This window comes from Alosa sapidissima, chromosome 2 (assembly GCF_018492685.1).
Source record: "Alosa sapidissima isolate fAloSap1 chromosome 2, fAloSap1.pri, whole genome shotgun sequence".
Taxonomy (NCBI): Eukaryota; Metazoa; Chordata; class Actinopteri; order Clupeiformes; family Clupeidae; genus Alosa; species Alosa sapidissima.
In genome coordinates this window covers 25,472,823-25,485,898 of record NC_055958.1, presented here as the reverse complement: position 1 = coordinate 25,485,898, position 13,076 = coordinate 25,472,823, and the positions used below count along the sequence as shown (strand labels likewise).

The window sequence follows — 13,076 nt, the reverse complement described above, 5'->3', positions numbered from 1 at the left end:
ATTATGCATGAAGACCACACAAAGTGATAGCCTCTAAACGTAGCCAAGGCTATTGTAGCCGTACCAGATCGTACGAATGGCTCAGGCGTTCTCGTCCCATAGGTTGCATGCGAGAGGTAGGCTACTCTATTCTAAGGCAAATCCATGCAAGTCATTTTTAAAGTTCATACCTTGCGGAGGAATGTTATAGTAGTTGATCGTTTACGGTGCAGAACTCCATTAGAACAAGTAAGTATGACTGAATGCTGTGAGTTGTTGCAGAAGACTAGTCCAGTGAGTCCTATCCGTGTGAATACCGAGCAGGGAAACTCGTCTCCATAGTCAGGAGCCAGGTTTCTCCTTTCCACCCCGCTTCTACTCCGAAGCAATTCGAGTATGCATGACGTCACCGTAATGTGGTTTTGGAGCGACAGACATCATTGGACCCAAGATGCAGTCGTTAACAGATGATTGGACAGGCATGTTGTTGAATTGTCCAATGACAAAGGCAACAACAGTTTCCTTGGTTACAAATGTTGTCAACCGGGAAGCGTCGAGAAGGTAATTTTCAGAGTTACTGCAAAGATTTATGTTTACTACCCTCTCTGGTTACTGTATCTTTTCCTGACGTTCTTAAAACTATGTAACTTCTCACCAAGACCTACACATTCAAGTTCAAGCGTTTAGTCCATGTTCGACGACAAAATCAGGTGCCCTATAATAGTAGGCTAATGCATGGTAGCCTATTTCATGAGTGAGACTAGTAGCCTAACTGTACAGTTGATATCCTGATAGTGATAGTAGCTTCTAAATTAACTGGGCATAATCGGAGCTGCGTTCTACGGCACATTATCAGGTGACATCTGCAGGCTGTTTGCGAGCAAGGTAATCCCCCCCCCCACCCCGATAGTAGGTTAGGGCAGGCAACTTACTTAGGGGTTGCAGTGGTACAACTTCATGTTTTATTCCTCATCATGTGTGTTCTGGAGAAACGGAAGGCATCATATCTCCAGCAGACAGCCGCAGAAATAACCAAGCCTGTCTGTGCCAAAGCTTGAACAGTCAGGCTACATTATTGTGTGGTCATCAGGAAAAAAGAATGATTCTATGAACTGCACATTATGCAGAATGTTATCTTGGCTGACATGTCCGGATGGAATTAGGCTATTAGCCTAATGCAATACAAGAGAGAGAGGAGGAGGGAGGAGTGAGTAAGTGAGCTGTGCTGTGCTAGGAGGAGAGTGAGACATTTCAGAGCATTTCAGACATGATAATCAAACATCAAGAGAATTAATTTCTTGCTTCCGATGGTTTATTCGCCAGCCCCTTCTCCCCCCCATGTAAAATTGATTGTGACATTAAGGGACATTTTGATGCCAGGCTCAGACTGAGTCATTATGTTTCTCTGTCAGCGGTGCCCTTGTTAATTTTCCTGCTGGGAAAATACACACACACTGAGCTAGAATTCATAAGAGGTGAAATAATAACCATAAGCAATGATAAGACTAAATGAATATCGATATACAGAGAGCTCAGCTGAAGATGAGAATGACAGCCATGTTTTCAGTAAGTCTGCCCTTGAGATATCGCCAGGGATCACAGAGTGACACCAATTTTACCCTGCAGGTGCAGTAAGACAATGTCAGTTCAAAAGGTTATTTCCGTAATCCCTTTCAGCACAACTTTGGTGTTGAATGTGCTGTTTATGTGATGTGAATATTTTGAGATAGCACTTCCATTATAGGGGGGATTATCAACAAAAAAGGGCCTAATCGTTACGCAGTGGATAGAAGAACCAAAATTGGTACAGACACTCTTTATGATGTATCTCATCATTTGAGAAGGGGTGCCCAACATTTCTGGTTCATTTAGGTCATTTTTTAAGGGAAAATCCAAGATGGCCACCTACTGTAAAACGACCCAAGGATAATAAAACATTACATAGTTGGGCATCATGGTTTATTCTGCTACTTTATTATTTTACATTTGATATATATAGAGATGGTTAACAAATAATATGTGCAAGATAACCCATGAAAATAATCTTACATGCCTTTTATACAGCTTTAAAGGGGGGAAAACAGGCTTAAAATGGTCAGAATGACATGACTCCCCAAATGAATCCTCATCTGAGAAGTTAATTATTTATGTATGCATAACATAAATATTTCTAAAAACTTTTGGAAGAATCACTTAATAATTTTCAAAAGACAGTTTATTGCTAAAATGTCCACATGATCAGAGATCAAGCCCTAAATAGGGGCACAAGTCATTGATCAAATGTTATGCCAGTGTTAGCGTTAGCATTAGCCAATGTAGAACCACTAGCTGGGTTTCAATTATCAAGCTAAATCTAGGCAAACAAAGGCATCCCTAGGCTAATTGTGTCCCCATGATTGCATGGGGTGCGTATTTGTGAATCTGTGGGGCTTCCTGGGGGGTATTGTACCGTTATTTCGGGAATAACATTAGAAGCTACGAAATTTTGATTTGTACTACAGTAACGGTAGCCAGCTAGTATTTAGCTTTGCAGTATGTACATTGAGTAAACCTCCCTCATGATACCTTGACGTGCTAGTGAGAGAACTAGCAGCCTGGGCTTTTAGCTCAATTACTAGCACGCTCGCCTCCCGATCCGAGATGCTAGAGAGCAAATATACATTCAGCCAGCTCAAAAAGCGCAAAAATATATGCTCTGTCTTCCAGAGAAGTATACACTACAATTCCAGCTGTTACTTGTCAACCAAAGGCCATCTTAGTGCCAAAAGTTAACCAAACTGAACTTAGCATGGGCAATAACAGAGGAGGAAAAGTGGGGTGAGCATGCAATCAAACTGATGCTTCACTTCAGCCAGAACTGTCTGACCCACCTGCTATAAACTCACTCCTTCCTCTCTTTTATGAAAAAGCTGCCAGCTTTGCCATGGTCAGACATGGTATGAGTGTTGTAAAACAATTGACAGAGAACCTAAATTCCGACCAGGTCCCAGTTATGGCATTTGACCAACCACTATATACATTTACAAAAATGGTTCAGTGGAGTGATCCAGAGATCCAGACTGTTATGGAGAGAGGTTTGTGATGCTTGGTGGGTTACACATGGAGATGGCTCTATGGAACACAATCGGATAACTTTTAGATGGAAGTAGTTGAACAACTGCACTATGTGATAATGGGGTGGCTACCTCTGGAACAGCAGACTCCTTCTAAAGGGTGGGCTGCATGGAAACCATTTCCAGAAGGAAAGGATGCCTTCATTGCTATGACCGCAAATCCTTTTTAACTGCTTAGCCAGGAATCAAACATGTTTGCATTGCTGGAGAAGTACACTTGTGTTCTTTACGATAAGAAAACGGATCTTGAAAAAGTCAATGATCTCAGGAAGGACTTGTTTTCTCAAATATGTCTCTCAATGAAAAATATTCCTCCCACACAGGCTGCACTGATACAGCATTCAAATAGAGCAGTGTACCAAGCTAGCATTTGGTCCAAAGGTCTGAAGGCTACCCAGTCAGTGCCTTCTCCTGAAATATGGATGGACCAAATTAGATGATTTTTGGACACCTTTATGGACACTTTTACCAGAGGCAGCCAAAGTATGTAGAGAACCTCTTAAATGTGGCAGCAAAGGTGAGCCTCTCTGCTCTCGAAGGTGCCGATGCCAAGATGCTGGGTTGCTTTGCACAGTATTATGCCAATGTGCCAGAGCATGTGAATAGATGCAAATATGCAGTATGTAGACTAGGACTAATGTAATCTAGTGTGGTGTTTTACTGTGTCTTAAGAAGTTGCAGGGGACATGTGTGCTTAATTGTATGTTTTTTATGAGGTCTGCCTGAGGTGCTTGAGTGTCTGTGTTTATAGTATCCTTGAGACAATTGGTGGATATAGCCATAGTGTAGCCGTATTGTCTGCTTAAAACAGAGGCATATCTATGACACTTATACCTAATTTCATGCTTTTAGGAGGTTGTTTAGTTGGCCTTTGAAATAGCTGCTAATTGTGTGGATAGGCAGTGCAGCCTTTTTTCAATTTCTTTAAAAATTCACTTCCCGTTTGAGATTTCTTGGAGTAATCTTCCAGGATAACGTAGACCCAAGGGACATATATCAAATTTCAAGCTTTTAGGAGGTTGTTTAGGTGGCCTCTGAATCAGCTGTCAATTATATGGGTAGCCATTTTGAATTTCTTCAAAATCTCACTTCCTGTTTGAGATATGTTTGGTCACCCCTTCTATGATGTCTTAGGATCACTCAAGGAATATATAAGCTTTTAAGAGGTTGTTTAGGTGGTGATTGAATTAGCTGCCAAATTTGTGGCGGGGAGCGCAACATTTTTCAATTTCTTTAAAAACTCACTTCCTGTTTGAGATTTTTTTGGGCACCCCTTCTAGGATGTCTTAGGATCACCCAAGGAACATACATACCAAATTTCAAGCATTTAAGAGGTTGTTTAGGTGATGTTTGAATCAGCTACCAATTTTGTGGCGGGGAGCACAGCATTTTTCAATTTCTTTACAAACTCACTTCCTGTTTGAGATATTTTTGGGCACCCCTTCTAGGATGTCTTAGGATCACCGAAGGAACATACATACCAAATTTCAAGCTTTTTAGAGGTTGTTTAGGTAGTGTATGAATCAGCTGCCAATTTTGTGGCAGGGAGAGCGGCATTTTTCAATTTCTTTAAAAACGTACTTCCTGTTTGAGATTTTCTTGGGCACCCCTTCTATGATGTCTTAGGATCACCCAAGGAACATGTATAGCAAATGTGAAGCTTTTAAGAGGTTTTTTAGGTGGTCTTTGAATTAGCTGCCAATTTTGTTTCGGGGAACGCAGCATTTTCAATTTCTTTAAAAACTCACTTCCTGTTTGAGATATTTGTGGGCACCCCTTCTAGGATGTCTTAGGATCACCTAAGGAACATACATACCAAATTTCAAGCTTTTAGGAGGTTGTGAAGGTGGCTTTTGAATCAGCTGTCATTTGTATGGGCGGCCATTTTGAATTTCTTCAAAATCTCACTTCCTGTTTGAGATATTTTTGGGCACCCCTTCTAGGATGTCTTAGGATCACCTAAGGAACATATCTACCAAATTTCATGCTTCTATCCACCGAGTAACGATTTTTCACATAATCTCCCCTACTATTAACTGTTCTTTGCCATTGTAAAAATGTAATCCTTGAGGGAAAGCAGATTAAAGCACCAAGGGATTGGGGTGTCATCACTGACCTTTAACGATTACCTTGAGGGAGTAGGAGAATGTTTTTGGAGTATAAGGTTGGCGTTCAGCGATTTACATGTATGAAAGCCTTTCTTTTAAGTTGCACTATGTCAATTTACAGATGACACAGCGATGAGCGGGAGAGATATCCGAGCTTTCATAACCAACCACCGAGCTGATGATTTAGGTAAGCCATCTCAAACCAACTGTTCCCCACACCTCAAAAAAAAAAAAATGATTTGCACTTCATAACATTCAGGGGGTATAACAAGCAACAGGTATTTGCCCAGTTGAAGATGCTTGAGGCAGAAATAGTTGTGCTTTTCCCAGACTCGAATCTCATAGCATTTCTTCATGCATCCCCTTGTTGCAACACCGCTGTTTTCAGTCAATCAGTATAACGACGTGGGCCCAGTCTGGTCTCTCAAGGCTGAGCCACTGTAGCCATGGGCGGATTATGAACTTTCGGGCCCCTGGGCCCAGATATATTAAGGGCCCCCCGCTTATTGTCATATATGTGGGAGGGGGGGTTTGGGGGTCCTCCCCCAGAATTGTTTTGTTTAATTTGTTTGATGCGATTTCCTGTATTCTGGTGCATTTTGGGGATGGACAATACTAAATTCAATCAGATTCATAGCCTACATCCTGATGTGTTGATATTGAGGCAGTGATTCCATGCAAAGACTTGGGCTTCAGGGCCCCCTGACCCCTTGGGCCCCTGGGCCTGGGCCCGGTAGGCCCGTGCAGTAATCCATCCCTGACTGTAGCGCACTGGCTCTGTTCTGCCTCTCGTCCCACTCCAGTGTTTCTGCTTCCACTGTCATCAGCAGGAAGACCACCAGGCCAGGCATCGTAAAACGTCCCCGACTGTCTGGCCAGCTGTTTATGACTCTGTAATTCTGCCAGCTTGTGTCATTTATTATTGACGCCATTTTGTTTGCTGTCAACTGTCATTGGCACAGAAAAGCTGACCCTGCGCTTGAAGGATGGACTGGGAAGCTCAAAGTATAAACCTGTTCAATACGAACAGCTGCAGGCTATGCTGGAGGCCAAACGAATTGCATCACAGCACATTGAGGATAAGGTAAGCTAGTTGCAATAGAATTTGGTCATTTTGAATTAGAATCTGATATCTTTCTATTATAAAAGTAGAACTGCCCTGTTTTCCAAGTAGCTTGGCCAGTGAAACCTAAAAAAAAAATAGTGAATATTTTTGTCAAAAAACACTAAAGTGGGAAGGCTTGTGGATATAATTTTTTTTAATTACTATTATTTACTTGGCTAATCAGGAGAGAAAATGACACAGCCAATCTAGAATTGTTTACCAAAGCCTGCCAGGTGTCTGTGCTAGCAGTTCTTTCAGTTCTGTCTGCATTCCATTTCTGATGTTGAATCCATTAGCGTGATGGGACAACATCCGGCTTGAGGAGGCGAAAGCCAGTGAAATAAAATCAACCTGACAGATCTGTAACACATGCAGACAATGAAACATCATTGCAGATGCAGACACACACACACACACACACACACACACACACACACACGTGCAGTCACACACAAAACAAACACAAACACACACACTCCTAACACTCCTGAGGGGTTTTAGTAGGACCCGCCCTATTATATAACAAGAACAAGAACTCTTATGCAACACATGAGGTTCCTCTAAAAAAACATTCATATTTTGGACTGAGCTCAATAAGAAGGCAGTACACTGACACTCTCCATATTCATAAGTCGCACGCAGCACACAAGCCATAAAAAAGCTGTTTGAAGTTCATACATTCCCATCCCCCCAGCATCCTGCCTCTTTGAAAAGTTAACCCTGAGGGCAGTGAGGATTATGCTTGTCGACCTGCAGTGTTTTAATTGGTAAATGGTGACGGCGGTTCTTTGCTCTCTCATTATGGCTCGTTCATGGCCCGCTCCAATTCAGCTCCCTGCATGGCCCAGATAAGCCAGCCTGTGTTTGCATATGCCTGCCCTGCTGAAAGGCAGGCGCTTTATTTTTTCCCCCTGCGCCTGTTCCCCCCCCCCCCCCGCCGGTAGAAAGCAGAGGGGAAGAGAGAATAAATGGCCGCGAGTAGCCTCGGGGAGGTGATCAGATCCGCTCTCGAGTAAGAGTGGGAGGGGTCCTCGATACACAATCCTTTAAATCTCCCGCAGGAGAGGAATCCTGATAAGATCCGAGAGGTCAGCACACTGGAAATGAGAAATTCACCATCCTCTGAAAACAGCCTGGGCACTGTGTGTGTGTATGTGTGTGTGTGTGTGTATGTGTGGTGTGTGTGTGTGTGTGTGTGTGTGTGTGTATGTGTGGTGTGTGTGTGTGTGTGTGTGTCTGTGTGTGTGTGTGTGTGTTTGTGAGTGTGTGTGTGTGTGTGTGTGTGTAAACTCCCTGTTTGTGTGCTCTTAGTGTGGGGCAGAGGATAGTGAGGAGGAGGCACAGAAAGAAAAGGTTCATATCTCCAGTGTATATCTCTCAGCTTTCTCCAAAGCAAATAAAAGGTAATAACGCCATTGACGAGCTATGGCATTCACTTGTGGAGAGTATTACTCCATGTGCCATTTCTAACATACCAGTAATGTATTTTCGTGTGCTTTGTGTCAGAGGGTATTCTGAAATGAACTAACATACTTAAATGAAATTACATAGCAAATCACACAGATGTATATATTTTTTGTATAAACCTATATTTTTGTTATAGCAGCTCTATGCCCACCTTTTGTAAATACCTTGTGTGGATGCTTTGTCATGCACCAGTTTTATAGCCACATTAGTAGACTGATATTGGTAGGCTGAAATTATGGGTTATGCTTTTTAAACAGCTACAGTCGTTGCCCCATTATTATGTCAGTGCCATTATAATAAAAATCATTGTATATTTCTCCTGAAATGTTTGTGTGTACAATGCTGGTGGGAGTAGAGGGAGGACATGAGAGTTTTTTTCTTTGCTTCTGGCGGATTCCTCATCGTGTAATTGGGGCACTGTTTCAAAGAGAGATGTGTACAATTATCTGAGCCAGTGACCTGTGCAGACACAATCTGATTAAAAGGCAAGGAGTGGCTGTATCTAGAGAGCTGTGTAAAGTGCTAAGCCATTCTGACTCTGCAAGATGATCTAAAAGTCTTAGCCATAAAGACCATAATTGTTTTGTTTTTTTCCTGCTTGTGAACAAGTAGGGTCATTCCAGGTCAATTCAACCAGGGCCCATGCACTTAGGTCTCAAAAAATTCTGAAAAAATTACCAGGTGTACCTATGTTACCCAGGAGACTCATTGTAAAATTACTTTTATGTAAGATCAATACTTTCCAAGATACATCCAGTTTTACAGGGGGAGGGGGGTGTCGATTTTGTTCGGCCTCCCAGTATGTCTTTCCCATGATTGTCTTTCCCATTTGCTATTCTAATTTAACAAGTGTTTTCTTCTTATGTGGTTGAGGGTAGCTAGGCAAAAAAGGTTCAATTCTCACACACTACAATCCACTGTTTTTTTTTGCTAGTGTTTTTGCTTTTGCCTGGCAAAACCAGACTCACTTTCTTGTCCTCAGGTAACAAAAAACAATACAAAGATGAAGTTCTCATTCGCACCAGTGGCCCTATTTAGGTCCGACTCTGAAAGTTCTGAATTTCTCGCTGCGGTGCTTCACGCTGACATGATTTATGGAAATGGACGTCCTTGGAGTACCTCTTTTCACCCCAGAAACACAAATGAGTGCACACTACTAGCATTTGTGCATGGGGAGGGCTCTGTGGCGACATCTGAGACGTGATGCTGTGGAACACAAACAGATCTTTATCAGGCACCAAAACATTTGTGAACATGACATCACTGCTCAGTGCTGTTTTTCTCTCTCTGTCTCTCTCTCTCTCTGTCTCTCTCTCTCTCTCTCTCTCTCTGTCTCTCTCTCTCCCTCACTCTTTGTAACACCCCCATGTCTCTGAAATGATGTGTATGCATCAGTAGCTGAGAAGAATATTTTCTCTCAAACTTGCACTGTCAGACAGAAAGGAATATTGAACACTTCTTAAAAGCTTTCTGCAACTGAAATAGTTGGGAATACATTCATATTTTTCAGACAATCCCCAAAAGACTTCCACTATTGTTAGCACTTAGCTAGAGGTGGCTGCAGTCTTCCATATCACTTTTCTTTAGCAAAATGATTTTGGAGGTAGTCTTCTAAGAAATAGATTCAGTGTTTTTAATGTTGACATTGTTCCTGAACTTTGTTACATGGTCATGTGATCTCTTCAATTACGATTAAGCTGAGCTAGGCTACTAAGAGCAACAGCTTACTTTTGTATTATTTCAGGTCACATGTAGGAGATACGCAGCGCTCTTCTGTGCACTAGAAGCATTAAGAAAATATTTATTTTGGAGTAAATCTGACTTTGCAATAACAAGATGAATGCAACTGAGTTGCCTTGTGTTCACTGAAAGGATCCTCTACTGTGGTGAGGGCGAGGCTGATGGAGGTTGTTTTGTCTTGCAGGTGAGGAAGACTCAGCAGGCGGCCAAGGAGAGCAGAGAGAGCTGCCTACTCTGCCAGCACAGACCGGTGTGGGCCAGAGAGCACCAGCGACTGGCCAGAGCAGAGTGAGAGACCACCACCACCATCATTCACCTGTTAAAGCCCCCCCTCTCTCTCCATCCTTTGGCCCCTAGAAATAAATGCCCGGGGATATCGGAAGACAAACAAGCCAACCCACTGAGAATGATCGATGGGGTGTAACTCCTTATTGCATCGCCAGCTCAGGGAGACGGTCAAGGAGGCATGTTCTCAGAGCTGAGGAGCGATAAAGAGAAAGAGAGAGAGATAATGAGTATGTGGGCGTAAGAGGAGAGAAACGGGGCGAGTGGTTGAGAGGGAAGATTGGAGAGAAGGTGGCATAAAGTTTAGAGAAAACTCCAGAGAGAGAGGGAGAGAGAGAGAGAGAGAGAGAGAGAGAAGGAACATGCTGCTGTGCTGAACGTTTCTGCAGTGTTCTGGTGTGCGGTGCTCTCCCATCGTGGTGAAGCTGAGCCATCAGACTGGAGGCCCCGCTGGTGTTTTGTGTTGTGAAGTGAGAAGGGCAGAGCTAGCTTTGGGGTAATGACTATGTCTGAGGCAGCCAAGGTTAATGGTGTACACATGCGTGGGATCCAGTAATGAGAAGGCACCGCAGACTGCAGCGCTGGTGGATGCAGCCAAAGTCAACTAGCACCTTTATTACGACGATGATATAACCACTATAAAAATAACACATTTTCCCCCAAAAGAAGAAAAAAAGAAGTTTGTATTGCATCCCACACAAGGGTTTCTTCGTTTCTCCCCAGTAAACTGAACAAAGTCATGGTGCCCCTCAGAGTTTATACTTTATGGGCAGCTTGTGTTTTTGTTGTTCTTGCTTTCAGAGAGAAGGCAGAATTAGATCTTCAGAGATTTCTTGAACATCGGGGAAGACAGGACGACGGAGACGGCGAACCTGACGGGGGCGTGATTGCCGAGATGTTGGGTGAAGGTACGTCTCAGGCTCCGTCTCGGTTAATCAGTCCGCAGCACTCCCGCGGCTGCTGAGTGGCCTGTGAGAGCGTCCTCGCTGCCCACACATGTGAACCGGTAAATGAGATTTGGCAGAACTCTTCACGCTGATTAGCACCACATGCACGGATACACAAATCCTAGTTCGGAGGAGCATTGTATATGCATGGTGTGGGCCTACAAATGAGCCAATCCTGTCACAGAGTGGACAGTGCACCGAGGAGATACAATGATGCTGTGTTGCTCATTAAAATGAAAATGTAACAGGTTGCAAGCATAGCGGGTTCCCTGGATAGTGGACTGTTGCTTAGGAATGTTAGACCAGCTTGTATTGTAAAGGAGGCTTGGGTGACCACAAAGACTAGGTAGGCTCTCTGATATGGTATGCTGTATGATTCATCAGTATTGACTTACTCTTCCTGCATTTTTTCAAACCAAAACGCCCATCTGAGAATGAGGTAGGGACCATTAGGAAATTAAATAGAGGAGGATCTGGCTGTATAGAGCATATTGTATTTCTGTATTTTTGTTTGAATAATACCAGTCTTTTGGTTTGAAATTGTATTAAGATAATGTGGTAAGAATTTAAATTTCATTCATTTGGTTTGAAACTGTAGACGCAGACTAATAGTTGACTTATGTTGTTTGTAGTGTGGTCCAGGGGGAGGAACTAGCCAATCAAATTGTACTGTCTGTGATCAAAACTAGCCAACCGCTTGACCAGGTGAGAGGAGACAAATGCAGTGTCCTACTTTAGGTCCCATGGCATTGACCGTTGCCTGGGCTTAAGCAGCTAACGGAGTAGACAAAGAAGGAGGGCCTCTAGCTTCTTCTAAACTCTTTTTGATAAGTATAAGTATAAGTATATATACTCTTTGATCCTGTGAGGGAAATTTGGTCTCTGCATTTATCCCAATCCAGGAATTAGTGAAACACACTCAGCACACAGTGAACACACAGTGAGGTGAAGCACACACTAATCCCGGCGCAGTGAGCTTCCTGCAACAACAGCGGCGCTCGGGGAGAAGTGAGGGGTTAGGTGCCTTGCTCAAGGGCACTTCAGCCGTGCCTACTGGTCGGGGTTCAAACCGGCAACCCTCCGGTAACAAGTCCGAAGCGCCAGTAGGCCACGGCTGCCCCAAACTATTTTTGTGATTGTTCTTCTGTCTTTTTTTGCATCCTTTTTGCGACTTAAAACAAGGATGGAGGATAAAATAAAAAATAGAATAAGTTTTCAAAATCCTCTAGGCTTGCTATCATTGATTGCTGTATATATAGCCCTGATGCTTCAAATTGGTTGCTTCTTCAAAATACATTATTACATATTTGCATGAGAGAGTTCATCATGGAAATGCTTTTCTGTGCCCAGACCTGCTCTTACAGGCAGACAGAGACTCGTTCCGGTTGGCCACTGTGGAGCCAGTGTGGCAGCTGAAAGAGGACCTCCAGTACCGCCTGGACAGAATACACGTGACCGCCCCCCACCACAGTGAGTGGGAGCAAATCCTCCAGCAGGTAACAGACCCCTGGATCAGAAACACCCACTTTCCTCATCACAGAGACCTCTCTCTCTCTCTCTCTCTCTCTCTCTCTCTCTCTCTCTCTCTCTCTCTCTCTCTCCTCCATTACAGTTTCAGTCAGGTCTGCCACAGAGTAGAGCTACCAACCAGGCCAATTACCATCTACCTGAAGGTGTTTGAATGTTTCTTTAGGCGAGCAAATCTTGCGTGCACTTTCCTGAAAAGCATCACTGAAGTTATCCTAGTTAAACGCTAGCGAGACCATTTTCAACACTCTCTCTGCATGGTTACCATGGTGGTTGCTCAATGATGCTCTCGGCAAACGCGGGTTTGATCTGCGGGCCCACAGTCAAAGGCTGATAGACGTCCAACACAATGCTGCCCATTGTGACATGATTCAAAGGCTTCTACCTCAGTCCCCCCACTGAGCAGCTGTGTTCAGAAGGGTTGGCTGCTTTGTTGTTAGTGTGCGGTGTGTGCTGCCATCCTCTTCAGCAGAGGAGGCTCATAAAAATGGACCACTCCTCTCCCCTGGCTCCCCGAGGCTTTTTCCGTGCGGAGGAGAGCGGAGGAGAGCGGAGGAGAAAATGGCTGAGATTAGGTGGGAAGCGGGAGGCCGGATGCGGTGGAAAAGTGGGCCACGCTGGGGGCTGAGTGTCTCGGCTGGCAGGCGCTTGGTTCCTCTCCTGCCATGAGTCAGCCTCTGGCCGGCCTCCACCGCCACGCCTCCCCCCCCCCAGACGCTCTTTCATCAGGACCCCGCCGTTTCACTCGAGCCTCAGCCCGCCGGAGGCTCTCCTCCAGGGGCCATCAGTCGTCCGGTCTCCATCC

The 13,076-nt window shown here is 44.1% G+C and overlaps 1 protein-coding gene across 1 annotated transcript in view; it reads left to right on the top strand.

Moving 5' to 3' along the window:
- Nucleotides 1-450: 450 nt before the first annotated feature.
- The window catches only part of LOC121692660 (coiled-coil domain-containing protein 148-like), a 40,493-nt gene continuing 27,867 nt past the window's right edge, over nucleotides 451-13,076 (top strand). The window contains 6 exon segments of the mRNA XM_042071422.1: nucleotides 451-540; nucleotides 5,322-5,387; nucleotides 6,163-6,284; nucleotides 9,697-9,800; nucleotides 10,599-10,705; nucleotides 12,095-12,240. Of these exon segments, the coding sequence (XP_041927356.1) occupies nucleotides 513-540; nucleotides 5,322-5,387; nucleotides 6,163-6,284; nucleotides 9,697-9,800; nucleotides 10,599-10,705; nucleotides 12,095-12,240 (573 nt within the window). The 5' untranslated portion in view covers nucleotides 451-512.